The sequence below is a fragment of the Pocillopora damicornis genome, chromosome 1, assembly GCF_964200805.1.
Source record: "Pocillopora damicornis chromosome 1, jaPocDami1.2, whole genome shotgun sequence".
In the NCBI taxonomy this organism is placed as follows: Eukaryota; Metazoa; Cnidaria; class Anthozoa; order Scleractinia; family Pocilloporidae; genus Pocillopora; species Pocillopora damicornis.
The window spans coordinates 4,020,001-4,045,207 of NC_142670.1; the positions used below are offsets into that span (position 1 = coordinate 4,020,001).

The 25,207-nt window shown below is 38.4% G+C and overlaps 3 protein-coding genes and 1 long non-coding RNA gene across 5 annotated transcripts in view; 2 read left to right on the plus strand and 2 right to left on the minus strand.

Moving 5' to 3' along the window:
• LOC149051380 (adhesion G protein-coupled receptor E3-like) overlaps positions 1-25,207 on the plus strand; it is a 494,984-nt gene that overhangs the window by 311,574 nt on the left and 158,203 nt on the right. The window lies entirely within an intron of this gene.
• Positions 1-25,207, minus strand: part of LOC149051401 (replication factor C subunit 1-like) — a 165,723-nt gene that overhangs the window by 12,118 nt on the left and 128,398 nt on the right. The gene's annotated exons all lie outside the window — the stretch shown is intronic.
• Positions 1,583-7,507, plus strand: LOC149051402 (uncharacterized). The gene is made up of 5 exons (XR_016180836.1): positions 1,583-1,986; positions 3,879-3,935; positions 4,166-4,251; positions 5,265-6,226; positions 6,437-7,507. It is a non-coding gene; the product is annotated as an uncharacterized LOC149051402 (long non-coding RNA).
• On the minus strand, positions 9,338-16,629 carry LOC149051403 (uncharacterized). Of its 2 annotated transcripts, none has more exons than XM_089183900.1 (5): positions 16,206-16,629; positions 15,863-15,940; positions 15,087-15,154; positions 10,595-14,415; positions 9,338-10,274 (listed from the first exon to the last, which is right to left on the minus strand). In XM_089183900.1, exons 3-5 carry the CDS (start codon positions 15,096-15,098, stop codon positions 10,271-10,273), a joined length of 3,837 nt encoding a protein of 1,278 aa, XP_089040026.1. In that variant the 5' UTR covers positions 15,099-15,154; positions 15,863-15,940; positions 16,206-16,629; the 3' UTR covers positions 9,338-10,270. The 2 variants fall into 2 exon arrangements, with proteins under 2 accessions (XP_089040026.1, XP_089040018.1); XM_089183892.1 differs by having other exon boundaries at positions 10,591-14,415.

Sequence of the window (25,207 nt, forward strand, 5' to 3'; positions counted from 1 at the left end):
GACATCATTGTGACGTTGCACATATCTTCACGTGAATCTTTTTACCACAGTTTTTGTGATAATGCAAATTGCATTGGGAATTGACAAGGACACTATACAGCACAACTACCTACCTTACATGTACATTGAACAATTAAAACTTATACAGAGGTATGACAGTTTGTGTAGAGTCTCAACATCTGTTCCTTTTGAAACTGTTAGTGTTCATCCTAAAACATTACCTGAGTCAATAATGTTTTTTCCTTTCTTTTTCTTCTTCTGATTTTCTTTTGGTTTTTGTTTCCGGGCAATGTCATCACCTTCACTACTTAATAAACCCTGCCCAGCAAATAAACAATAACATATTCATACAAATGTGAGATTATAATGGTTCTTTGGACCTAATAATAACAACAAAGACCAAACAGAATTGGATAACATCAAGGGGTGTGTTGTTCCTCGCAGCACAACTTTCTTACAAAACATTTTCTTCCACCTCAAAAAATCAAAAAAAGACACCAGGTTTGTGGAAAAAATAGTCTGGGTTAAGTGAAGTCACCAGGTTTGTTTTTCAATCACTTTCAAGTTAATCAACAATTTCATTTTACCTTTAGTCAAAATAAATGAAAATTTACCAGTACTTGTCAAAATCATGAAATAACATACTGCGACTGCTCTGCAGAATTAATAAGCTGCAGTTTGAACAAATTTGTAGGGAATGCTTATGTCCAAGATATTTTAAACCTGAGTGAAATTTAGGTGGCAGTGTATCACATCATGCTGTTCAACCCTTAAACTCCCAATGTGATTAACATATAACTTCTCCCTAGACTATCCATACAATGTCCAAAAAAAAGTTTATGAAAAAAGTTTTCATCTTGATCTAAGAACAAATTCCTATAACAAATGTACAAGGAAATGTGTAGCAACTAGAGGAGAGAATTAGCAAACAGATCTTAGGAGTTAAAGGATGAATACAAAATTACTTCATTTTACAACCCTGTTTAGGATAAAAAAGAAAAAAAGCAAAACATTGTAACTTATCAGCCTCACTTAGCTACCCTGACATACTCTGACTGACTATTGAAAATTATACTTACAAAGTTAGTTAACACAAAGTTCCACACCATTTCTCACATTCCAGTCCAAAAAGATACCTTGGGTTAGATATATGTAGTGGAATGAAACTCTTAGTTAAAACATGTTGTAAAATTACCTACCATGTGCAAAATTAAAGATTCATGACAAAGGAAATTTTACCATGTGTGGAAATAAATACAAATTTTGGAGAAATAAGTTGTCCCCCCCCCACCCCCCCGACTCCCAGGAGAAGATATGTGGGAATGTGAATTGCATCCGAGCATTATAGACACACATGATGATCGATTCAGTCAGATAGGCGCTGTGATATGGGCAGATCTTTTCTCCGTCATCTCTGAGGTCGAATTCCTTGATACTACATATAACTCTCTCTCTCAAATGCTACATAATCCATTACTTACCTTGGTTTTCGTTCGGCTCTTTCCTACATCTTGTTTCGTAAATGACTTCGCAGTAGAATCCTTGCCGCGCTTGTTTTCTACTTTCGAAGCGCCTTGCTTCGCTGTCTTTCCAGTATGGCTAAAGAACGATCGAATGTCCTGTAGAAAAATATGTAATTATAATTGAAACACCGGTTAAAAGACTACCACTAAGAACGAAAACGACTAACAAACCACTTAAGTATAGTGATGTGTTCACATCACTCTCCGACATTTCGCGCTATCTTTGAAAATCTCCCGTACTTCAGTCAGCGGTCAGCAACTTAGCTAGCTTCCATACTCATGTTATTTCTCTTCCGCTAATTTTCCGAGAAAGACGATAGGTTATAAGATAACCATAATTTAATTCGAATTCACGGAACCAAGTTAAAGGAGCTGTCAGACGATGGAGGTTGAACCACATGCAGTTGCCCCGATAGATTGCTTTGAAAATGGCAAATAGATCCACGGAGAACACTTCTCAGGGGTACGTACTCTGATGTGGATGTCAATATTTTCATGAATGAATGCGCTTTAGGTTCGCGCCCGCTCGTTCTGCGATTTGGTTCTTTCGTTGTGTTGTCGTCTCCTCGAGGTATATCGTTTGTTTATTGAAAGATATTAAATTTGCAGCATGAAATTTGCAAAAAGTTAGTTGAATTTATATTTTATACGCTGTTATTCAAAAACAATTTCATGTAGTATAAAATGACTCTATAGAAAAAAAAAAAAAAAAGTTCTACCGATTGGACTTGAATGGATCGTGTGAATAAATGTGGTCGTGTTACGATAAGTGCGCATTTTCAAAACTTAAAATTACACTGGTTTCTAAATTGTGTTTGCTTGAGTGGTAGCAGATGATGGAGTTTATGTGCAGAATTGGATACAACTGAGTCAAAGAATTAACGCTTGTAACACTGTTCTTTGCGCTTGTCTTTCAAATATCTGATATCATAAAATGCATTTAGCCTCTATTGTAAAACTAGAATCGACCATATCTCCGGAATTATTTAGGGCTAACTTCGATTTGATGAACGAAACGAAACGAAACGAACTTTTAAAAAATATGAACATCTCCGTGTGGTGTTCTCTGCTGAATCTTCACTATGTTCGCGAAGAGATCAAATCCTCTTCTGTATTTAAAGGAAGGACTGCTACATGTAGCCATAAATGCAAATATATAATTTAAAAAAGGAGATTCCGTAAGGCAATTTCCAAAGTGTCAAGCATCGATGTTCGTAGTCGATGAATAATTCGATTGCGTGACATGACACCTTCCCTGAATAATATCGCGTGACTAAAGTTGGTTTGCAGAATGTTTCTGATTGAAAAATTAAAAAAAAGTTTTCGTGGAGGTTTCAGTAATAGTTATGGTTGTTCTGTTATCATTTGTATGATTTGTGGACTGAACTGACCGATTCATTCTTAAGGGGGGCATTGGGATGTTCGATATCTTTTTAAGATCGGTTTTTGTGCTGAAGAATTTCGGTTTTTCGGATTGGATGTTCATTACGGTTTGCGGATTTTCCGTTCGTTAGCATTTGGTTTTCGTCAAAACTACCTGTCTAATGGGCTACGGATTTGGTTTCCGATTAAGTTTTCGGATTGTCCTATTTGGATTCCGTTTTCTCTTCGATCCAAGCGGCTATTATGCGCCTGCACTGATCTCGAATAGCCGCCAAACCTCAGAGTCTGTATGCTCCACTTGTCAACACCATAACGGATCGATTAGGGTTTTGAGAACTGGGATGTGAACATTTATCGCTTTTGACTGTTTTGCATGCGGTTTTCGGTTCTGGTCGAGTTTTTTTTTTTTTTGGCGGTTTTGCGGTTTTGCAGTTGTGGATGATTTTTTGACAGCTTTGAGGTTTCTAATGGACCCTTTCATTATTCCGTACAGTGGAGTTCCACACGGATTCTTGCTTTGCAAATTGAAAATCTCTCTTTCTAAAATTAAAGATCTCTCCTTTCGTTCTGTTTCGTGTCTTAAATTAGAGTAGGCCTTGTTTGGTTATTTCTTTTGAAATTGTATGTGGAATTCTTTTAATTTTTTATTATTAATTTTCTATTTAATTTTTCTGGAAATAAGTGCTGTTGTCTTTCTCACTTCACACTTGAATTTGGAACTGAAAGTGAGGGGAATGTGGGCTGAAAGCTGGGGTGTCTGTGCCAGACAGCTTGATCCTGCCTTTGTCTGCATTATCATGTGTTAACTTTTTAATTTTCCGTTCCAGTATGAATTTTAATGTTCTGTAACACCTGTCTTTTCTTTTTGAATCCTAAAAATGTAACAAATTTATTTTAATCCAAAGATATCTTTGTAATTTTGTTTTTTGAGAGATGTTGATGGATTTTCAATCTTGAAAATTATCAGTTTAGGTGCCACACAGTTATCAAGGAGAGTAATTGTTTGATCTTGGCTGTCTTCTTCCACCTGTAAGTGAAATACTGAAGTAACTTTCACCCAATAATGACAACAAAATTGTTTACATGTCACAATGATTTGATTTAGGACCCTCCTTCCAGTAAGCACCCCCTCTAGAATAAGTACCCCCCTCCGCCCTGTTTTTAAGTCAGAAAGTTTAATTTGAAAGGTAATAATGTTTTGCTAAAACTTAATCCGTAATTTGATGCTTGTATGATTGATAATGTTTATTATTTTTAAGCTTGTCATTGTTTTTATACTGGCCTTTGTCGAGTAGAGGGTCAAATCTGGACTTCAAAACTGCAGTGGATATCCTGGTTTGCTGATGTGAGTACAGAACTGATTAATAGAGCAAAAAGGTCAAGGCTTATAATGAAGGTCAGCAACATATAGTCTGATCATTGTGTACTTTTAAGTAGTTGTACCTAAGTCTAAGTGACACCCAGCTACATGTACTTTTTTCAAAAAAGTTGGTACTTTTAATACAAGGCAATGGGGTTGTGCTAATGGTTTGGGTGGCATTTTCAAGACTTGCTTAGCAAGAAGGGGGTTACATTTTCAATAGTGTTACTAGAGTGGGGACTAACGCATTTTCATGACTTGGAAATTCTTGTATATAATAAAGTAAGGATCTACAAACAGGAAGGTTCAAATTAGATTGAAATGTACAGAATGCTAATGCACTGAAGGTGAAAAGTAAAGTGTTCTAAATTCACATAAACAAATGTGTAGCTTTATTTTAGGATCATGATCTACTTAAAAGACTTGGTTTTTAGCTACATAGATGCATCTATAAACAGAAATTGACTAAGTTGGGAACACAAAATCACATTTCTGATAAAGTGACTAACTTAGCAGATATGGGGTGTATAATAGTCCATTTTACAGTTGTGTGCTTGGTTGCCAAGCCTTTGAGCAGGAATGAGGCTACGGTTGACCTCGTTATGATACAAACCTTGCTGCTTTTCAAATGCAAATTACTTTGTTGTCATGTTAACTGGATACTGGTCTCTACCACAACAAGGTCACCTTCAGCCTCACTCCAAATCAAAGGCTTGACAACTAAGTAAAATGTAGACAACTGTAAAATGGCCTATTGGCCTAAGAGTAGACTATATTGGAACAGGTGTTCTTAAAGGCCAGCAGCACATACTTAGCAACAATTGACCCAAGAACTCTCCCCACCCCTAATCTGGAAACTGTTCCATTTCAGCCTGAATATAGACACAGTTCAATAATTGGAGGCATTCCTTTATTGAATTAGTTTTTATGGAAGTGTATTTTGAGTGAACTATTTGGGTGCAGCTGTTTTTTTTTCTGTTCATGTGGTTTCCTTTCAGACCATCTGTTATGTTTGGAGCCATTTCTAGCACATGGCTGAATATGTTTTTAAAACCAACAAATGGAATTTTTCAGACGCCTGACCCAGCTGGATGGATGCAGGGTAAGTGGTCATACATGGTGACCTGATTTTGAATAAATGAAATGTTTGTTGTTGTTGAAAAGTGAAAAATCACTTAAATATTGTAGGAGCTATAAGTTGACTCAGTTGCCATGGGGCAGTATTAGTTTATAAACAAATTTTAACATAGTTAAATGGAATTTAACATAGTTTAAATGACTAGGAGCAAATATGGTTAGTAGCATTTCAAGCATTTGGTTCATATCTTTAGGCCAGCTGTTGGAATCTGTGCAACATTTGTCGCATTCAGCAGAGTTTGCAGCAATACTGTGGTTGTTGGGGCCCTGGGGCCATCCTCGTCCAGCGTTATATACCTTATCAGTGCATGCATTGTTTTGTCGTTGTGCCTGTGTTGTGTTTGCTCTTCTATGCAGTGGCATTGTTGTCCATGCAGATAGCAATTCTTGACATTTCCCTTCCCCCTAAGCCCTAACTGCAGGCTTTCTTGTGCAGGGTTTATTTCTATTCATTTGTTTATTTATTCATTCATTTATCTATGTTTTCCTCCTCTGAGCCATTTGGCTCTAGTGTGACGGGTGCTCAGAGGGGGCTTGGGGCAAGAGGCTTCAGCAGCTGGATTGTGAGTTGGGTGGGCCAGTCAGGTGTCCTAGAACCTTGGGGTGTGACTGTAGGTGCAGCTCCTGGGCCCCTTGGGCATCTAGCCTCCATTTGTGATGTGGGTGTAGACTTGATATTAAGTTATTTTTTTAATTTATTTGGAATATTTATACAGGCTGGCTCAGTTCGGCTTTTAAAAGCAGGTTTACATTGCCTCTATAAATGATAACAAAGCCAGATGACCACACTGGGAACCACATTTGTGACTCTTTGTTGAAGTCCGTGAGTTGTTTTACTCTTTAACTCTCAAGATCTGATTATTAATTAATTCTCCCCTCTAGCTGCTGCACAACTGCATATTCATCAGTTATGAGAAATTTTCTGTTAGATCAAGAAAACATCCTCTACCTGATAAGTCTGGGTATTCTCCTCACCTGTTTGCTAGATAATGTGTGGATATTGTAAGGAGAAGTTACATGTTAATCATTTCAGGGAGTTAATGTCCCATGGCTTTTAACCAGTACTGAGAAGATGTAGGAGAGCATGGGGCCTATGGTTTATCATCCTTAGCTGAGAAGACTAGAATGTCTAACCATTTGGAGATGTTATAGGCAGCACATTTTCTTCAGTTATTTTAAGACCCTGAGTGTTGTTGCAATCTTGGGCTTGAACCCTCAACTACCTGCACAGCAAGAACACCTTTGCAATGTAGAAAGAAATGACAAGAACACATCCAAACCGGTTGCTAGACAATTTAATCTACTTAATCTCTTTCCCTACATCTAGGCTGTTTGAAGGGCTGCAAAACTCCAGAAAAGAGATTTATCTTTCAGATCGGCACTTTTAATCCCCACAGTATCAACGAACGCTTTTCGTTCAGGTAATTAATTCTTGTTTTCTTGTCACCATATTCCCACTAATAGCGTGGCTCCATTTCCTGCAGATAAATACACACAACTCACAATTCCTCCAACCACTGTAATGAAGGGCTAACGCTCCAAACGTCAGCTTTTAACTTTTTACAGTGGCCAATTTACAATATCAACTCAATTAATAATACAAAATTACATTTATACTCTCCCCCTGATGCAGCAACACAGTTTCTTTAGAAACTTACCCCCTTTACCTGCACGGCAGTCCAGCACTCAACGTGAACTAGCAGAAAAAAAAGACTCCTCTGTTTTAATTAATAAAATATAAGTGACTGAGTGTTATCACTGAGTGTTATCACTGTTAAATACAGGTCAACGACAAAAGACAAGAAAACAACATTTAATTAATACCATAATTCATCATTTATTTTATGTCGAGTTTATGTAAAAAATGCATCAAATAATATCAACAAAATGATGGTACTGCGTAAAAACAGAACAATAGATTAGAATTCTAACCATTAGAACTCTTAGTAATTAACCAGCAAATGATTTTTCTTCTGTAATTTTCTTGTGTAATATTTGTCCCATAGAAGAATTATAATCTGCAATTCGTTAAGGACATTTGAACTCTAAATACTAACATTGATATTGGGAGACAAATATGGAATAAATTTTACTTCAGAGACAATTCATCGTTTTATTCGAGTGATTCCGCCCTAAGTAACCGTTCCATACAACCCGAACAGGCCGATGGGACTCAGTCAAGGATGACCACAACCGCTAGACCACCGCTGAAAAGCGGTGAAAGTGACAATGGATAAGAGGAAAAAAATTTGGGAATTTGACAACCGACCGCTCAATACAGGTTCGACTATTAATTCCGAGTTAGCCAATCAGTCCACGCGAAGAGCTTTATTCACCTGTGTGGTATATTATAAAAAACCGCTCAAAGGTGTGTAGATGGAGTAGAGTTATGAAGCACGAAGAGAAAATCTAAGAAGACGAAAGAAGTCCAAGTCCAGCAATTACTCAGGAAAATTCTTACCTTTACTTTCTGAAATCGTAGCTCTAAGATTCTTAAGAATCCATCCTCTAACCACGTTGCCGTTTACACTCCCAACGCGGGGGGATAAACGGAACCGCGACCCACCCATCCCCCCTTCCCATGGCTCTTTTTTAAAAATGATTGTAATATATGCTATCGTCAGCAGCGAACTCCTGCTAACGTCAGCAGCGAACTCCTTAGATCTGGGGGGAAGTCAAAATATCAGGACTTACTGTATTTTTGGATCCGGTACAAGGTCTTTAGAAGGGGGAAGGAAATTTATCCTTGCTCGCCTTCACTTCGGTGAATATCTCGCGTTAGCTTCATTAAGAATCTCAGATTAAACATAACAGGAATGCGTAGCGACAATGCTCTCCCCATGCCTGTCTCTCCCAGGTTGATCCTTACCTCCACGATTTTTCCACGCCTTGTTTTTCACGGTTTTCCTTACTCCTCAGAAACCAGCACTCTAAATTCGAGTTGCAAATGCCACCTTCTTAAACCGTTTTCATTTCACATCTTGTATGTCACCCATTCGAGGGTCCCCCTAGAGTTAACTGTTCGCCGTATATCGGTCGGAAAACTAGCTGTTAGGCGTGAATATTGAGAAATTTGAACCCTTAGTTGCAGAAAAAAATTAACCTAAAAAATCTTTCCTTCCAACAATGTGTTATTTTATGTTATTCTGGGTTAACCGTAGCAGAAAAATGGCTAAAGTTTTAACCGTTAGCCGTGGAAAGTTCTCCTCGGTCGGCCCTGCTCAGTTTTAAGAAAGTTTTGGGTTTTTTTGTACAGGCTGTTTTAGTTAAGTCTGCGATCGCGGAAAAAAAGTCATCAATATTTTCTACACTCGTGGAACCGTACCGACCTAGGGTACCTCCTATAATAAGGACGCTTTCGATAAACAGATTGAAGCACCATCTCCCAAAGTGAAAGGTAATTTCTCTTTTCTTGCCTCCAACGATTTTTGACAAAACATCGTATCTGCCTCATTACATGCAAAAGGGGCGCGTTGCGTGACATCCTGAGGAACGGCTACCAATAAAACTTGCAGTTATAAGATCTGAAAGTATCGAGATTTATACCTCATTTGATAACTCTATCCAAGGAGATGGGCAAAAGTTGAACGAATGAGATATCGGTGCGCTCACTACTTCAAACGACAAGATGTGACAAAACACCTCATCTGTCGCATAACGCGCTAAAAGAAGTGCGTCGCGTGACATCCTCAGGAACGGCTGCCTTTGATCGATACTAGTAGTTAAAGAGTTAGAAAATATCGAAATTCATCTCTCATTCAATAAACCTACTCAAAGGAGTGGGCAAAAGTTATTAAGGGAATAAGACTTAGGTGCGCTCACTACTTCAAACGACAAGAAATGGCTTAGGCAGGTTGATGCAGAAATTTTCTCCCTTTTGTTATTGATTTCCTCTTCCATTCTAACAAATTGCCAGCGACTTGTTTCATTGTTTGACATTCAAATGTTAGTTTATTGTTCTTACATAATAGGTAAAGAATCTAACCGGAGAAACTAAATGAAATCATTTGGCTCCAACTTTCTAGCTCGTTCTGAGCTTCTTTTAATGCTTTGTGCGCCAGTAACTAAAATTAAGATAAAACTTCTCGCTTTGCCTTTGGACGATTAGTTTAAACAAAATACTTAAAATGCATCGCTCTGCTTGTAAAAAATAACACAATTTATCGCGTTCAAAATTAAAGGAAAAATTTCCGAAAATTGATTAATAACAGGATTAAATCCTGGCCATTACGACCATAATCTGTCATTTAACGTCCAGATAAACCAAATTCTGATCGGCAGAAACGAACTTTAGGGACCAATGACTGGGTGCAAATCCTCGAAAAGTTAATCACAATTTCCATCTGACATAAACTAAGATAATCGAACGATCGGACAACTGATTATTCTCTAATTTCCATGGAAATTCTCCACACATGCACATGGCTACAACAGCTTTACATCACTCATGAGACAAAAAACTGATTAAGAAAAATCTGTAAAAAAAACTGTGGAAAACGTTTTCAAGTCGTTTTAACTTCGACGTAAACGCGAACCTTAATCCTCTTCGTAGCTAATACGTAGATTTTAAAAAAACCTTTAACATAGCTTGTCATGATAATTATAAGACATCATATGAAAAAAAGGTTGTTCCGGCAGGATACCAAAGATGAAGCTCGTAAGAGCAGTTCAGACAAGCAAAAAGTCAACTTTTGAATCAATGGAAATCCATTCTCTTGTTAAACTTGACTTTGGCCGTCTTTTGGTTCTTCCTGCTTTGAAAAGAAGACTCTTGACAAATATTTCATCGGTCGCTTACTGGTTTATTGTCCAAAAATCAGCGTTTTCAGGTATCCTAAAACTCCCTGGGATTCCAATGCTCACTGCCTTAACTGAAAAATAAAAGAATCTAAGTTTAGGGAGGATAGTTGAGTTGCCATGAAATATTTCTTAGCACATGAAACGATACATTGCACAACAGGATTGTTTTTAAAAAAATTTTATTTTAAGAAAAATTTTAAAAGTTTTTTTACTCCTACCAGGTTTCCTAAAAAGAATGTTATCATTGTAAATGTATCCTCTTGATTGTACTGCATCTCAATTTGCCGGAGCAAAACATAAATTTCGCTACCCAACTGAAACATATAAGCAATAATTATGATTTCATGTAACTTTGTATTGAATAGAATGTGTAAATAGAATATTTACTTGCTTCAGCTTCGAAATATCCTTGAAATCCAGCTGGACGTCGTCACCAATAAGTACAAATGGTGCCCAGTAAATTACCTCCTTGAACTTTTCAATTTCTCTCATACACTTCATGGCCTGATTGAGAGCTTCACTTGCCTTCTTGCCATTGGCAAGTGCATCGTAGAAGAAACTCATGAACTCCAGGGTTCCCTCGTCACCAATCGCCCACAAGGTTACCACAACAGATCTAGCACCGGCACCCAAAAGTGCACGCGCCATGCCGACCACACCCTCGGCCATGACCTCCCCACGAGCAGTGTGACAGCAGCTAAGTACAACCAGACGTGCTCGCAACCCAGCTTCTATGACATCTTTCATCGTCAGTAGATAGTCTTTCTCTTGCGGCTGAGGGTTTTCTCTTGTGGTGTTTGGTGCCAGGATAACTTCTCCACTTTCCTTTTTACCGTGCGCTGCAATATGAACTAACGCCACTGATGATATTCGTTTTAACACTTCATGTTTTGTTGCCATTTCTCCAGTGAGGGGGGAAACATTAAGGATACGTCCGATCATCTCCACTTCTTTCCTTGCTCCTGGAAGTTGCTCCAAAAGTCCTCCCTCATAGATGATGTGTTTGAAACATGGGTCGCCGACGAGACATACACCAGTCTTCATATGAAAGTCAGCTGGACAATCATGAATTAGTTGCAACGTCGTCAGAGAGGGAAGCACACGAATTCTTAAAGAATCACTTAGATATGATGAGTTGGAGTCCTGCAACGCTGCAAAAGGTACAAGGCAAAATTGCCCCTCAGGAACGAATGTTATCTCGTTGCCTTCGATCAGGTCAGCAATAGGAGCAACGATGATGTCATGCAGCTTCTTTAAAGCACTTGATTGGGAGTGCCTAACACCAACTCGGATCACATCATTGGCCACTTTCCCTTTTGTCGGCGAATCAGGAGGAAGATTTTCGATTTTAACAGTATCTCTTTCACGGATCTCCTCCAGAGCAGTTTTGTTCAGCAGTTGGATGAAACACTCCAATTCATCCTCAAACTTAAAATCCGTGACGTGTACCTGTCTCAACTGGATGTTATCTTCACTGACGAAAACCCAGAAGGAAACGCATGGTCCATTAATAGCTATGAAAACTGTGCTCAATGGAACCCAACGCAGAGAATCAAATGATGCGCTGTGCGTTGAAGAATCTCCAGGCTGATATTTTGTGGCCATGAGATCTCTCAGAGCTTGAGCACGTCCTTTCTCTGCGGCAAGAAGAGCCTTTACAACTTGACCTTGATTGAGATTTATACACCACAAGCCTTTGTATGCCCTTTGGTGCTGATTACGATAAGAAATCTTCAGCTGATCGTTGAGTTGAAGACTGGCCCTGATATCATCATACAACTGTACACTAGACTGATAAAAGTCAAAGGCCATCATAAGATTTCCTTGGCACTCAAAACTTATTCCAAGAGAACAGAGTGAGCACGCCTCTCCAGTCCTATCTCCCACTTCTTTGGATATTACTAGATGACGTTGATAACACTCGATTGCTGTTTTCAACTCTCTCTGACGGAGATGAACACCACCGAGAAGGCAATAACTTCTTCCCTCTCCGGCCTTGTCCCCCACTTCTTTAGCAATTTCTAAACGACGTTGATGGTACTGGAAGGCTGTTTTGAGCTGTCCTAGGCTTTGATAAGCGTTGCCGAGACAGCCATAACTGATTCCCTCTCCAGCCTTGTCTCCCACTTCTTTAGCAATTTCTAGATGACGTTGATGGTACTCGATGGCTGTTTTGAACTGTCTTAGACCTCGATAAGCGTTGCCGAGATTGCAATAACTTTTGCCCTCTCCGGCCTTGTCTCCCACTTCTTTAGCAATTTCTAGATGACTTTGATGGTACTGGATGGCTGTTTTGAACTGTCCTAGACTGTGATAAACGTTGCCGAGATTGCAATAACTGCTGCCCTCTCCGGCCTTGTCTCTTACTTCTTTAGCAATTTCTAGATCACGTTGATGGTACTGGATGGCTGTTTTGAACTGTCCTAGACTGTCATAAGCGTTGCCGAGATTGCCATAACTTCTGCCCTCTCCGGCCTTGTCTCCCACTTCTTTAGCAATTTCTAGATGACGTTGATGGTACTGGATGGCTGTTTTGAACTGTCCTAGACCTTGATAAGCGTTGCCGAGATTGCCATAACTTCTGCCCTCTCCGGCCTTGTCTCCCACTTCTTTAGCAATTTCTAGATGACGTTGATGGTACTGGATGGCTGTTTTGAACTGTCCTAGACCTTGATAAGCGTTGCCGAGATTGCAATAACTGCTGCCCTCTCCGGCCTTGTCTCCCACTTCTTTGGCAATTTCTAGATCACGTTGATGGTACTGGATGGCTGTTTTGAACTGTCCTAGACCTTGATAAGCGTTGCCGAGATTGCCATAACTTCTGCCCTCTCCGGCCTTGTCTCCCACTTCTTTAGCAATTTCTAGATGACTTTGATGGTACTGGATGGCTGTTTTGAACTGTCCTAGACTGTCATAAGCGTTGCCGAGATTGCCATAACTTCTGCCCTCTCCGGCCTTGTCTCCCACTTCTTTAGCAATTTCTAGATGACGTTGATGGTACTGGATGGCTGTTTTGAACTGTCCTAGACTGCGATAAGCAATGCCGAGATTGCCATAACTTCTGCCCTCTCCGGCCTTGTCTCCCACTTCTTTAGCAATTTCTAGATCACATTGATGGTACTGGATGGCTGTTTTGAACTGTCCTAGACCTTGATAAGCGTTGCCGAGATTGCAATAACTGCCGCCCTCTCCGGCCTTGTCTCCCACTTCTTTAGCAATTTCTAGATGACGTTGATGGTACTCGATGGCTGTTTTGAACTGTCCTAGACTGTCATAAGCGTTGCCGAGATTGCAATAACTTCTGCCCTCTCCGGCCTTGTCTCCCACTTCTTTAGCAATTTCTAGATCACGTTGATGGTACTGGATGGCTGTTTTGAACTGTCCTAGACTGTCATAAGCGTTGCCGAGATTGCAATAACTGCTGCCCTCTCCGGCCTTGTCTCCCACTTCTTTAGCAATTTCTAGATGACGTTGATGGTACTGGATGGCTGTTTTGAACTGTCCTAGACCTTGATAAGCGTTGCCGAGATTGCCATAACTTCTGCCCTCTCCGGCCTTGTCTCCCACTTCTTTAGCAATTTCTAGATGACGTTGATGGTACTGGATGGCTGTTTTGAACTGTCCTAGACCTTGATAAGCGTTGCCGAGATTGCAATAACTGCCGCCCTCTCCGGCCTTGTCTCCCACTTCTTTAGCAATTTCTAGATGACGTTGATGGTACTGGATGGCTGTTTCGAACTGTCCTAGACGTTGATAAGCGTTGCCGAGATTGCAATAACTGCTGCCCTCTCCGGCCTTGTCTCCCACTTCTTTAGCAATTTCTAGATGACGTTGATGGTACTGGATGGCTGTTTTGAACTGTCCTAGACCTTGATAAGCGTTGCCGAGATTGCCATAACTTCTGCCCTCTCCGGCCTTGTCTCCCACTTCTTTAGCAATTTCTAGATGACGTTGATGGTACTGGATGGCTGTTTTGAACTGTCCTAGACTGCGATAAGCGATGCCGAGATTGCAATAGTTTCTTCCCTCTCCGGCCTTATCTTTCACTTCTTTAGCAATTTCTAGTTGACGTAGATGGTGCTTGATAGCTCTTTGAAACTTTCCTAGTCCTTGATAAGCGTTGCCGAGATTGAAGGAACTGTTTTCTGTGACTATTAGCTCAGCATTAGTTTTCTTTAGTAATTGAAGCAGACGTTTGTTGTTTTTTTCAATCTTAAAACGTGTCAAGGATCGATAAATCATGAGTAGATTTGCGAAAATGCAGTGGAAATGTGTATTTTAAAAAAACAGTGAGAGTATTAGATAGAAACTTAAAACTGGAATGATAATTCGAAGGTGGGTTTTTTTCAGAGATTTGATTTCAAGTTATTGAAGAGTTTTTTTAGCTCTGAAGCGCATTTATTGGTTTAGGTTCGGTCGTCATGGTGATGCTCGTCTGGAGACAAAAATGAGGGGCATTCAGCTCAAACTCTGGGAATTAACTCTTTTACTCTCAGATCAACATTGTAATTCTTCTCACTGTTAACCATACAATTTCTATTATATAAGCTCAAAGAATTTGGTTTTGGATCAATCAATTATCCTAGAATTGACATTTTTTTTTTATTCTCATCACTTATCTGGTAGATATTGTATTGATGTCGTGAGGAGAAATTCTGTCTTGGTCACTCAAGGGAGTTAAAGGGTTAATTAAAATGGCCTCTTCTTTTGAGTAAAGTTTCGTGGAATAATCGAAAGAACTCTTTAGGAATATTTTAGCTTTTTAAAACTGCTCAGTGCAGTATAAGAGAACATTGTTTGCATTATGTGTTGCAGAATCTGTCTGGAACGTATTGATTTTCCTTGAAATATTACTCGCATTTGAAACATTCGTTAAAGGATACGGCCAATTCCATATGCAACCAGCTCCTTGCTTCTTTATACAAGCAGAGTTCAACACAAGCTCTGGCTCCTGAAAAACAGAGCATAATTGGTGGTACGAAGTAACTAATCACTGTTAAAGTATAAACGTATTAATAAAATGGACTTAATTTCCCAATTAGCTAGGAACAAAAATTGTGATAATGAAGGAAATTTGAACTTATAGAAGAACTGAAGATGAACAATAAGAAGCTAATGCAAAGCGGCCACCAATTAAGCTTCAATTGATGATGATAACGATGAATTTATATCACGAATTCTTCTTTTTAATGCGCTCTTATGCGCTTTTCAGCAATTTTCGGGGAAATTTTCCGGCAGACTGCATTGAACAGTTTACAACTTTTGAAAGGGAATTTTTCATGTGCCTCCTTCAGTTACAGAAAGGTTGCAAGAAACGGGGCTTACGGTTTTCTGTTCTTATCCGGGACAAGAATATCAAACCATTTGCAGATGTCACAGCTTAGGCGGCAGCACATTCTCCTCAGATATTTTACGACTCTGAGTGTTGGTCCGGTCTAGGGCTTGAACCCTCGACCTCCGGCGCTCTACAACGTGAACTAAACAGGCAGCGGTATTTGAGAGGTTTTTGACATTTTCTTATGCTTTTACCCACATCACAGACATTGACACACCAGATACAATTGACACTTGGGGTGCAGTCACCTGCTACAAACCACACAATCCTCTTTTGACGAAATCAGAGAACAGAATGTTGATGGCTTATGTCTGAAAAACCCACCTTTCTTAATAGCTTTGATTAAAGTGGGTTCCAATTGAACAGCAACTGTTGCATCATCCAGACATTCCACGTAGTTTGCTATGAGATTCAGGAAATGAGGTTTAAATTGGTCATCCAATGAAATTGTAGTAAAAAAGCCTGAAAAATTACAATTGCTTAAATTGCAGTCTAATAACGAGAATCATTTCTTTTCTTAATTTTCATCCACTAAAGGGGGATTCATGTATTTGCGCTTTTTTTTCTGCTGTTGCTCAACGTCTTTCTTTTCTTGGTGCAGATTGTGTATTCCGATACCTTGTAACACTGCATGAGAGATTTATATATTTAGAAATGAAATTGTTACCCAAACGGAAATGAGCTGTTGCCCTGTTGCTGTAAAGCTTGGCGTTCAGTCGTTTATCTTTGCAGTTCACTTGAAGTCCTTCCGTGTAGGAGTTTATTGCGTCATTAGCTTCTCCTTGTGTGTATTCTTTGTTACCTTCCTCGAGACATACTTTCGCTATCCCTGAAAACACACCATGTTAGTGTTAATGATTTAGTAATGAGTTACACGACCCTTAGCGGATGATGCCAACTTTATAGTTCCAAACGAACTGTTAGGTTAAGGGAGCTTAGAGCCATTAAAAAAAATCAGAAAAGTTTAGTATTTGTACATTTTGTTCAAGTAAAATGTGTAAGGTTTTGGGAGTCTGGGCTGTACCTTAATTGGCTATTACCAGTTCAAGTTTTACGGTTTACATTTGGGTCAAGAGACTCTCCAAAAACCCTTTTACACCTGGGTTACGTTTTTCAAAGTATCCAAAATCTCACCGGGAGATCCTATTTCAACTGAACTTTGTTTACAATTGCACTTGAGGAGACTTTATCTGTGCATTTTGTTTGCTCTAAAATATGCAAGCTATCTGGAGTTTCAGCTGTAGCTTGGCTATAACCAGATCAAGTTTGTTTGGTTTACATTTATGTCGAAAGACTTTCCAAAATTCCTTTTACACCTGAGTTGCGTTTTACAAAATGTCAAATTGGAATATAAAACCCCATGAGTTGTTGAGGAAAAATGTATAAAGCAAAGCAAAGCCAGGACCGAAAAAGATTAAAACTTGTGAATGTTCTAATAAAGAAAAGAAACGTCGTGCTGAGAGTGACAAGTGCGTCAGAAAAACATGCTTTTTTCTTTTTTTCTTTTTGGTTTATTACATACATGTAATTATCTATTGAAAACATTCTCGTAGAGGCTCACTGGAAAAAAATATTATTGGGAAAGTACTACTTTCCCGCAAATTTCCATTTTGCCTTTTGTGAAAGTCAGGGGTTCTACTATTTTGTTGGCCGGTGGTTTACAGCGTGAGCCTGGTGTTGAAATAACTGTCCGAAAAGGTGTAAAATATTTAGAAGACCAAAACAGGCGATACGGCCGAGACAAAATGCTTCCTCTTCTCTGTAGAATTCTCAAATTGCGTGAAAGTTCCTTGGAACAGGTATTGAACAATTAGGGACAAAAAGATGTTCGCGTAAATACTTTCCTTTTGGCGGCCTAAAAAAAGTTACCCGTTTGCAAATTTTTCAATACTGGACTTTGACTGATCTACGGGTACCAACAACTCTCTCTTACCGAAAATGACTTTCGTACTAAAAGTGACCAAATTAACAATATTTTCAAGTGCAAAAGATAAATACTTTTTACTGCACAAATATCGTTCATTTTAGGTGCAAATTGTAGATACATCTTTTATCTTCAAAACATTGTGCGTTGATATACAGATAGGCACTTCTAAAACTCAGAAAACTGAGTTTTACCAGCCTAGTAGGCCAATTTTGGCTCATTCTTCGTTAATTTAGGGTTCTTCAAAGCGTAGTCGCGTTCAAATTTTCCGCTTTATTGCTAATGAAAAATTAATGATGCCTATTGCTCGATCGGATCGAGCAATAAATTCTTTTTCCCTTTGTTTGTTTTTAATTTTCTGGTGATAAAGTTTAAAATTTAAAAAAAATATATTCTGCTGCTTCAAAACTTATCCACAGAACATACGCAAATTTTGATGTAAACGTGACAAAAACTTCACTGAGGCTTCTTTCAAAAAATCTTCTTTCACCTGGTGTTCTTACCTCTTAAAGGGTCATTGTATACATCCAGTTCAGCGTCACTTGAAGTAGCTTGAATTTCCTCTGTCGCTGAAATTGCCGAGAAGATATTCAAATTTGTTAGTGATCACAACTATGTGCAATTACAATTAGGGTTCTGATACTGGTGTATTTAGTGGATTCCTCGAAACATTCAAGTCGAAGTGGTCCAAAAAATTGAGCACCAGAATTAAAGTATACTTAGTTACCAAACAGTACAAAATCACCATAAAGAAGTCTCTCCCTGTTGCTTTTTCTCACCTGTAGCTGGAAACTCATTTTTCACCTCCAGTTCACCTCCCGTTGTTGGGAGGTTGCTTTCTGCCATAGCTAGAAATAAAATTGAATCGATTGTACTGCGCTACATTGTGAAAAATCAAAAAGAGGAGACTCAAATGAAATTAACCTAATGAAAACATTTTATACTCAATCATAGAGAAAGAATGAGAATCTCAAAGATTTCTCCGTCACGCTATTGTGATTGCGTGACAGCTCCAGTCAAGTTCTGCGGGTTGTGTCATGTTTGTTTTTTCAATTGTTTGTTTGTTTGTTTGTTTGTTTTCGTAGTCTCATCTATGGAAACGTCGTTCTAGGCCGTCCCTTATCAAAGTGCGTGAGTTACAATAAACAACCTAGTTGTACCCGGTAGGTATGGATAAGCATGTATCAAAAATAATGCAAGACTCTTTCTCTCATTCCTTCATTTTATCGTGTGTGAGGCTGGGAGAATTCGCAAAACTTAATCGAAACCGAAACACCTTCGAGGGTTTCCGTTACCGTCACGAATTCTACCGACACCCCGCGAGCCGACTGCGTAAAGAAACACGTTTATCGACCCCGTTCTACTACAAAGTGCATGTGTAAAATGTCCCTTAAAGCTATAGAAAAATTACTGGAAAAAGTCTCTTTTATTATTAACAGAATTATAAGTTCTAGTAAATAAACTCCTTCATTAACTTTTTTTGAAGGAACCAGGAAATTGAGAATAACTGGAAGAGCTGGTCCCTCTCCAAATTATGTTGGGGAAGGATCCCATTTTTTCATTTCGAATTCAAAAAAGGCGCTGAATACGAGGTTATTTTGAGGGGCTGGAGAAGATGGCATTGGAAAGTGTCCTATTCATCAAAACTCTTGTTATGAAGTAACTTCATCTACAACAAATTGAAAGCCATGCGCAACACACAGACTCCTGCATAGCTTAATCTTGTAGGCCATCGAATCAATTCACTGCCAGGCCATTTGGTGGAGGAAGGAGACTGAAAGCGAAATGAAACTGAAAAATTATTTGTGAACGAATTGCTGATCAAAAAGAATCTTTTGCAATATTATAGCGAATGGGAAATTTAGGACATTTCCCTGAAGCTGCTGAGGTGGTCTTGCCCTACAGAACAAGCTTCCGCTCCAATATCAGCATTTACTGAGCCCACAGTTTTATCTTCCAGCGCACGATGTAACCACGTAAACAATGTGTCTATTTAGTCCGCCATTACGCCTAATGGTATATCTACTAAAACCGAACTCTGACAGATAATCAGTTAGAAATGATACTACTAACCACCTTGTAGATACGTAGTTCGAACATTTGAAGACAAAAATTTATTCACCGTCGACGATTACCGTGTCAAGTTTTGCGAGGAGGTGGATTGATGTTCCAAAGCGTTTAAAAGACCAGAATAATTAATCGTGTCGTTGACGAGTTTTAGTTTTCATACGTCATCAAGAAATTGTAGTCATCGTGGTTCTGGGGTTAAAATTTTCACTTCTGTTGACACGTCTCCCAATTCTTCTGTTATTTATACGTTAAGGTGGGACCCACGAGCGAGCAGGAAAGCTGTGCTTTGATCGGCTACCCAAGAATGCAAAATGTGTTTTCTTTCGATTCCCACTTTGATTCCCCACAAAAGGAAAAAAAGAAATGCTTGTAGCCTGTTGAATACCTCGTATAATTTCGTAACTAAACAATATATTTTTGTCCAATGAATAAAAGCTTTTCCACCATTTTTGACTAAAACAGAGGTCACAGATTCGACCTAAATGAAAATAAAACAAAACAAAAAAAATCACAACGAAACGCGCAGATTCATTTGGTAATTCCGTGGTGCATGAATATATTTTGTTTTAGTGAGATACATCCTTTGATCCGTTGCTGACGAAGCCTTCGTCTCGGTCCCGGCTTAAAATAAAGTGAGGGAAATTGGCCGATGTACAGCCTTCTTGAGCTCAAACTTGTTCAGTAATCCACACGCACATATGAGGTATTAGATAACCGCGCGAGGATATGAATTTTATCATCGAGTGTTCATGACATCTTTTACTCCTTCAAATAGATAATTCAATTCAAGCAGATAAATTCGCATCCATAGGCCAACACGTATCATCCTTTTTATTGAAAAGTTATTGATTGAAAATTTGAATCAAATACAATTTTTTAAACAGGAGCATCGAATACAGAGATCCGCTACCCCGAAACTCAGCTCGCCAGAAAACCAATTCAATTTCGGACATTGTAATAAAACAGTTTCTCATTACAAGAACTATTTCCTTTAGAAAAGAATTGAATTCAGCTTCAAGTAAAAAAAAAAAGATTGAAAAAAAAATAATAAAAAAACAGCCCACATGGAAAGTAACACTATCATGATAATAAATTCGATTCTAATGACGACATTGATACCTTTATATGTGAAGATATAAATGGTACATTAACAGCGTGCGGTGGAGATGTCACGTTTTGGAAACTGAAAAATTCTGGTATGTTACCGTTATTATTACTATATATCGTGAATGTTACGATACCAAAAGGAACGTGAGGGTTGTGTATTTTTTTTTCAACCTCGAGCTTTGTTTCAAACTTCTTTTGTTTTCGAGAGATATTTGCTGGTTTTGATATTGACGAGAGCTATAATTATATACAGCACGTTATCTAGCTTTGTCACATGTTAATCACGCGCTTCTGCCGCATAATCATCACGCACAGTTAAACCTTTAACTCCCGTGATCTAATTGTTAATTCTCCCCTCTAGCTGCTACATGTTTCATTTCAAAGTAGATACAGAAATTTGGTGTTAGTTCAAAGATAACGAATTCTACCTGATAAAACTTTGAGTATTCTCATTGCCTGTTTGCTGGATAATGTATTGATATTACAGGGATAAGTTACAAGTTATATCACTTCTAGGAGTTTAAGGCTTAAGGAAATTGCATCGCGTGCAGACTATTAAACCAGTCAAGTGAGAGAAACCATTGAAATATCTTCACATCTGATAACAACAAACCGGGAAATTCGACTGAAATTAAACTTGATTGTTTTCAGCCGCAAGAAAAATAAGATTGCGATCTTCCCTTATAAATAACATGAGCTCTACAGTTCTAATCAGTTGCAGAATGAAAATTGATTTGTACTTGTTAAACTGTTATCCTCTGAATCCTTCTATTCTCCAGACGATGTCATTTGTTAATTCTACATGCCTGAAAATATCAAAAATAATATTTTGCTTTATAACAATTCGATGAAAAAATGAAGGTAACATATTCACGAGTTTGAAAATCTAACCGTATCTAATGCCCAGTTTCGTGATCAAAATTGCTGTTCTTCTTTAAGAAAGTTATCGATTGTTTTTTAGTTTGTTGGTTTTTTTTATTCTTTTTATGATTATTACTTGTTTACATGTTTCTTGATGGCGATTAGTTAATTCTGTGATTCAAATTCAGCTCTTTTTCTTTTAGTGTAAAACACTCGCAATCCGCAAAACCCCTTTTCTCCTCAAAACAGCAGTAAGCGAGACCATAAATAAATGGATAATAGTTCATACAGACAAGTGACCCACTTGACAGTGGAATCAGAAATGCCGCAGCTTCGTAAATCCCTCATGGGAAGATAAATAAGCTATTTCAAGGTCTGGTATATTTATCTACATGTCAGGATTGATATTTAATCTGTCGTTTAACCTGATCTGACGGATAGGGTTTTTTTTTTGAGTCGTCTGTTAAAAATGATTTTATCCTTTGTCGCGAAAGAACCTAAAATTTCCTTTCTATCATTATCACCATCATCATCTTTTATTTGCCTTATTTACACAATAGAAAAAAATTATTTACAACGACTATAGCTAGAAGGCGAGGAGACCTAAGAAGCCACTGGAATCAGAAATGGGCTTATGGGAGAGCCATGTCACTTAGCTTAATAAATAAAGTAAAGAAAAAGTGCTGTGAATATGCGGCTAAGCCAATTCAGTGATTATTTGAATAAAAAATCTGGCATTTTCGTCTTAAAACTAAGAAGGTTTGACGAACGAGTGACTGAAACGTGAAGAGAGTTCCAAATTTTTGGACCTCGGTAGAGAATTGTAAATTGCTTGAGATTTGTACAGCACAAATGCGTTCGATAATTACTGGGTGTTCTGGTACCATAGACGTGAATTTGGCTATTCGTTACAAAAAGATAGAGAAGCAATGGAGGCAATAAGTTATTTCTATAATAAAACATGAATTTGGCGATTTCAAACGTATTGACTTGGAAAATATCTAAAATTCCTAGTTTGGAGAATAAAGGAGCGGAATGGGCTCGATAGTCTGAGTTGGTGATAGCCCGCACAGCTCGCTTTTGTAAGTAATAAATTCTATTTAAGTTAGATATGTATGTGGACGACCAGGCGCAGTTACAATAGACGATATAAGGATAAATTAAGGTGTAGCACAAAGTGAGTTTGGTTGTAGAGGATAGGAAAAAGTGAGACCTGAATATAATACCTATTGATTTAGCGATTTGTTTACATACATAGTTGATATGGTATTTCCAGGTGAGATGATCATAAATATCGACCCCAAGGAATTTAGTTATGTTAGATTGTTGTAGGGGTTTACCTTCAAAGGAGAGAGAAATGCCGGAGTTGAATTTCTTTTGTCTGGGCTTAAAAATTACGTAGTTAGTTTTCTTCATATTAACTAAGAGCTTATTGCATTTTAGCCAAACACCAATATTTTGGAGTCCATCTTTAAGTACGGATTCTTCTAGCGAAGAGCAGAGGATCTGTTAATTCAGAGGCATTAGGGAGGTCATATATGTGTAGAATGAACAATAGAGGGCCTAAAATCGAACCTTGAGGGACACCACACTTGATGGTTTGCATTGGAGAGCAAGCTTGATTGAATTGGACAAATTGCCGGCGGCAAGAAAGTAGCTTTTAAACCACTGCAGAACCACGTCACGGATACCATAGTGCTCCAATTTCGCAAACAAGATTTGATGGTCGAGAGTGTCAAATTATGTATTTTAAGACACGAAACTTTCGACATTGATGATCTTAGCAGTATGTAGGATGATCCTTTATGTATACATAATGTCATGGCTCATTAACGAGAAATCTATAGCTAGATCTGAGAACTTCAGATCGTAAAATCCGATGGTCTAAGATTCGATCCTGCGTTCGTGACGAGTAAATAAGATCGGTATTTCTTTTGTCTCATGTCTCAAATTATTTCTATTTGTATCTATAGTTAATACCGGCTTATCTCATTCACTGCAATGGGTCCTCAATGACTTATTCTGTCCCCACCCTTAACTCCTGTGAAAATGTGATTTGCCCGTCAAGTGTGTAACAAAACGGTGCACTTGGTAACACCAGTAGTATTGAAGAAGCTGAATATGAGCTCATCGAACTCGAAACAGAAAATGATGTATCATTGTTTATTTCGTGATCCATGATTCTATTTGTAGCCTTTTTTTCCTCTTTTGGGCAGTCAACGAGGAAATCAAAAGAAAACACATTTTGCTCTCTTGGGTAGCCGATCAGAGCACAGGTTTTCTTGCTCGCTCACGGGTCTCACCTTAACATATAAATAGCAGAGAAATTTGGTGAACGTGTCAACAAAAGTGAAAATTTTAACCCCAGACCCACGATGACTACGATTTCTTGATCACGTATGAAAACGAAACCTCGCCAACGACACGACTAATTATTCTGCTTTTTTAAACGCTTTGGAACGTCCTTCCACCTCCTCGCAAAACTTGACACGGTAGTCGTCGACAGTGGATACATTTTTGTCTTCAAATGTTCGAACTACGTATCTACAAGGTGCTAAGTAGTATCATTTCCAACTGGTTATCTGTCAGAGTTCAGTTTTAGTAGGTATACCTATTCGTGCGATGACGGGCAAAATATGCACGATGTTTGTATGCTTACATCGTGCGTTGGAAGATAAAAACGTGGGCTTACTAAATACTGATATTGGAGCAGAATTCTGTTGTGTAGGGCTTGAACCCTCGACCTCCCGCACAACAGCCCGGCGCCTTACAACCTAAACAGGCAGTGGTTTAACGACTACCACATCAGCAAAAAAAAAAGTAAAAAGTAGGATGTTTATGTCATTGTGCTATACTCGGGATTAAAGAAAATGAAAACCTAAAAGATCTTGTATGAGGCCCAGTCTCAACTTGGCGTATAAATAGTGAAACAGCAAAGCTCCAAAATAGAATCATGGATCACGAAATAAACAATGATACACCATTTTCTGTTTCGAGTTCGATGAGCTCATATTCAGCTTCTTCAATACTGCTGGTGTTACCAAGTGCACCGTTTTGTTACACACTTGTGGGGCAAATCACATTTTCACAGGAGTTAAGGTGAGGACAGAATAAGTTAATAGCGACCTAATGCAGTGAATGAGATAAACGAGTATTGACATAAGATACAAATAGAAATAATTTGAGACATGAGACAAAATTATGAAAGAAATATCGATCTTATTCACTCGCCACGAACGCGGGATGGGAGGGGAGGGAAGGAAAATCTTAAACTTCCTCTCAAGGACTCGAATATTACACCATCGGATTTCACGATCTGAAGTTCACCCACATAGCTATAGCTTTCTTGTTAATGAGCCATGAAATACAATGGATACATAAAGGATCATCCTGCATACTGCTAAGATCATCAATGTCGAAACTTTCATGTCTTCTTCATTTCAAGCTTCTTCGTGACAAAGAGAAAAAACCATTTTTAACCAACAACCGAAAAAAAACTTCCCCTTCAGATCAGGTGAAACGACAGATTTGATATCAATTCTGAAATGTAGGTAAACATACATGTAGATAAACATACAGCGATGCAAATTCTTAAGCCTTAAACTCCTAGAGGTGATATAACTTGTTACTTATCCCTGTAATATCAATATATTATCCAGCAAACAGGCAATGAGAATACTCAAAGTTTTATTTGGTAGAATTCGTTC